This window comes from Halyomorpha halys, unplaced genomic scaffold (genome assembly GCF_000696795.3).
Source record: "Halyomorpha halys isolate HHAL.00 unplaced genomic scaffold, Hhal_1.1 Scaffold273.1, whole genome shotgun sequence".
NCBI lineage: Eukaryota > Metazoa > Arthropoda > Insecta > Hemiptera > Pentatomidae > Halyomorpha > Halyomorpha halys.
The window spans coordinates 24,527-28,645 of record NW_027106425.1 but is presented as its reverse complement, the minus strand read 5'-3'; the positions used below and the strand labels follow the sequence as shown (position 1 = coordinate 28,645).

Genomic DNA, 4,119 nt, shown 5'->3' with positions numbered 1-4,119 from the left:
TCAGTTGGCTCAATCGACTGTTGAGCGACAGAAGCTGGAGGCCCAACTATCAAAAGCAACAGAGAACACGCAGATTGAGTTGCTTAAGATCAGGACACAGAGCTCGGCATTCATCCATGAGGTAATTAGCCAATTGGAACCCTTCACGGGGGTAGTAGGTGACATCGAGTACTTTATCAAGGGTGGTGACCAAATCAAAAACTTAATAAACAACAGAAAGGAGACGGGCACGCAACTAGAGTCTGATGTGAGATTACTAGTAGTCGTACCTCTCGGCGAGTTCTGAACGCCATACAAGGAGACTCGACCCTTCCCTGGGAAACACTGAAGACACGGCTTAAGAAGTTGTACGGCGGTAGCAGGTGGACCCCGGAAGAAGATGTGTTTTTTTATTCAAGGAACCCGAGTCCATGGGTAATCAGAAGGTAGTTTGCCGAGAAGCTTCTTCTGTTATATAATAGGCTGACGGAGGAGACATGCGGACCAACAGAGGGAGCCTAAAAAAAGGAATTTTAGGAAGAGTGTTGAAGGTACAGCTCAACCACTACTTAGACCGTCCGGGTTCACTGCCCAAGGACCGCGATTTCCTGGAGTGTGCACACGATCTGATCGACGCGAGAGAACGCAATGAAGCTCGCTTCGGAAAACCGGAAGCGGATTGGACGGAGGTTAAGTCGCCGAGGATGCGTCAACGCAGCCCTACCAGGTGGATCAACAGTAACACTGGCTTCGAAAAACGGCGGAGCAGAGGCCTAGATGCCCGGAGGCGGAAATCAGAGCGACGTTGTTACGAGTGCAATCGCACGGGGCACATTGCAGCCCAATGTACTCTCACGAGGTGCTACGAGTGCGGCAGGCAAGGACACATCGCAAGGGAATGCCCGAGGCGTAGCCACCGGCCAAACAGAAGGGAACCAAAACCGGAGCCGATGGAAGTCAACAACCAGGATTGGAGCAGGAGACGGGCCAGCGGGAGGAGCGGAAGATGCCAAGATGAGAGCATCCGGTCTGGGCGCAGTTTTCCGGCTACAGGGAAGCATGAGGTAAGCGGGGAAAATCCTTGAAGGGGGGATTTTCCGGAGCAGAGGAAGTAACGGGACGCGCTCAGATTGAGGACGCGGTAGTGGGCGGGGCAACCAACCGGGAGAGTTAATAGTTATTAACAGTACAGTACAGGAGTACAGGACAGTGGACAAGGTTGCCCGTGGCGAGGTTGGGTGAGTCTGGCATCAGCTTCCTTATCAACACAGGAAGCACAAACTCGTTGATTAGTAAAAGGGCGGCGGAGAAGCTGGGAATTTGGACGGGACGAAGGAAATGTGGTTGCGCGAAGGGGGTACTTCCTCGGGTTGAGGATATCCTAGATCGCTTAGCAGGGGAGACCATTTTTGGTACTTTGGACCTGAAGAGTGGGTATCACCAGGTACGGATGGCCGAAGAGGATGTTTTCGTGGGAGCGGGGACACTACGAATTCGTTCGCATGCTGTTCGGACTAAAAGGGGCCCCACTCACTTTCCAGCGTCTCATGGACGAAATGCAGCGCGGACTGGGTGAATCGTATTCCCAGGTCTATCTGGACGATCTAATCGTCTTTAGTAGGAACAAAGAAGAACACGGGGAACACCTCAAGCGTGTTTTCGATAAAATACGCGAGTTCGGACTGAAATTATCACGAGAAAAGAAAAAAGCCCATTTTGGCTTACGGGAAATTAGGTTTTTAGGGCATGTGGTTTCACAAAACGGGGTACAGCCAGACCCGGAACGGGCAAAAGCCATCCAGGAAGCTCCATTACCAAAGAACGCTCGTGGGATCAGACGGTTTTTGGGGATGGTGAACTATTATAGGAGGTTTATACCGGGAATAGCAGAGCTTACGCACCCACTGACCGACATGTTGAAAAAAGGAAGACGGTTTCAACTAGGACCAGACCATTAGCTTGCATTAGGAGGTGCCGGGAGGTTTTAACCTCTCGTCCGCTGTTAGCGTTCCCCGACTTCACCAGAATGTTTAAAATTACTACGGACACGAGCGAGGTCGTTGTTGGAGCTGTTCTCTCCCAGAATTTTGAAACTGGCGAGAAACCAATAGCATATGCGGGGCGGAAATTAAATGACGCTGAACAGCGCTATAGCGCAATCGAGCGAGAGCTTTTGGCGGTAGTTTGGGCGGTGGAATACTATCGACCATACGTATATGGTCGACGGTTCGAACTACTAACCGATCATAAGCCTTTATTGCATTTAGCAACCCTCAAGGAATCGTCCGCGCGGGTATCACGCTGGAAGGAACGTCTGGCGATTTACAACTTCCACACGATTCACAAAAAAGGTGTTGAAAACGCAGTCGCAGATTGGTTATCGCGATATTTGGTGGTGAACGCGATCGAAGACGAGGAAACATCGGCGGAAAGCAGACCGGAAATTCCTTTAGTACTGAGTGAACACGAGGAAAATAGAACCCCGACGGACAGACCCCGAGAACTGCCAGAGGAGGACGACATATTTAATAATAAGCGTCACCAAATCGTTATGAAATCCAAACAGGATCCCGGAATCGAAATCAGGGCGAGTACATACGAGGGTTTGTCGACAATATTAGTCCGCACCCCCGCATCGATCGACGAAACCGCTAGAAAATATATTTGCGGAATTCACCAACCCAGGGCGGAACTGCTATGTTTATGTGGGAAATAGATTGATCATGAACAAATTAAAACGGTTATGGTGACAAGAGAGGGTGGGAATGGGGTACTCACTGATGTCTCCGTCAAGTAGATTACGGAACCGGAGGCACAACAATGACTCGTTACTGAACACCACTCTGGCAAAACGAACCACCGTGGAATCGAGGAGACCCTTCGCGCGCTAAAATTGCTGTATTTATGGAAGAATATAAACCATACCGTGCGGGATTGTATAGCGCGATGCGAAGTCTGCCAACGAGCAAGGTACGAGCGACAACCTGCAGTAGCGGAACAGGTAGTCACACCGACCGCGATAGAACCCCTAAGATCGGTACAAGTCGATATCTATTCCAACGAGAGACAGTCTTGGTTAACGGCGATCGACCCGTTTAGTAAGCTCGCAATGGCCTATCCGATCGAGGCCAAAACACCCCGGGCAGTTTGGGAAGGAATTCTGCAATGGTGCGTGTTCTACGGTGTTCCGGACGAAGTAATTTCAGATTGTGGGAGAGAATTTAATAACGCCATAATCCGAGATGAGAGTAAGGCATTAGGCATCAATTGGCGGTTGAACACCCTACATCACATCAAGGTGAGGGGCGCCGTAGAACGTCTACATAACACAATCGGGGAACACTTACGGCTTCTCAAGTTAGGACGCAATCTCGAACCATTCGAGGCTATACCGCGTGCAATCATAGCCTATAATAATACCATTCACGCAGCAACGGGACTATTGCCTGTCGAAATCGTTTTTGCACATCGACGAAGGGATAGAGGGGACCTCATTACGGTTAACAACGATCTACGAACCAAACTATACCTAGCGAGAAAAATTAATCCTCGATAAACAAACCCGGGTTGATAAGGCGAATAATAGACCCTTAGTATATAAGAAGGGACCACTAGCGTTGGGAACTATAGTGTACAGGCGACTACGAACAGCTCGTAATAAAACAGCTGCGCCGTACGAGGGTCCGTACAAGGTTATCACCATTCGGGAGAATAATTTATTCACCATCAGGGATGTAAGTTTCCCATTTCGGTCACGTACGGTACACCTTGAGGAGCTTCGAGTACCTCACATAATGCCTCAAACCGAGCCGGACGGTAGGGATGGGATATCGAAAGAAAAATATCGATATCGATATCGGATATCAATATAGATATCGGTATTATATCTGAACTAAAATATCGATATTTTAAAATATCGAAATATCTATATCGAAAATTTAACGAATTAAAGTAATGATAATTGTAAAATGATAACATAGGAAGACATATTTTATGTCATACCTAATCAAAATACATAAGAAACTCTTAATAACCATGAAATAAAGCAACACCACGACAACCATAACAAATATAAACTAAAATATAATTGTTTTATTGAAGAAAATTTAAAAATAGAATATCGATATTTTATTTTGATAA

At 47.7% G+C, this 4,119-nt stretch overlaps 1 protein-coding gene across 1 annotated transcript; it reads left to right on the top strand.

Moving 5' to 3' along the window:
- Positions 1 to 476: 476 nt before the first annotated feature.
- Positions 477 to 1,064, top strand: LOC106680641 (uncharacterized). The gene has a single exon (XM_014420505.1). The coding sequence runs from the start codon at positions 477 to 479 to the stop codon at positions 1,062 to 1,064; it is 588 nt and encodes a 195-aa protein (XP_014275991.1).
- Positions 1,065 to 4,119: the final 3,055 nt, after the last annotated feature.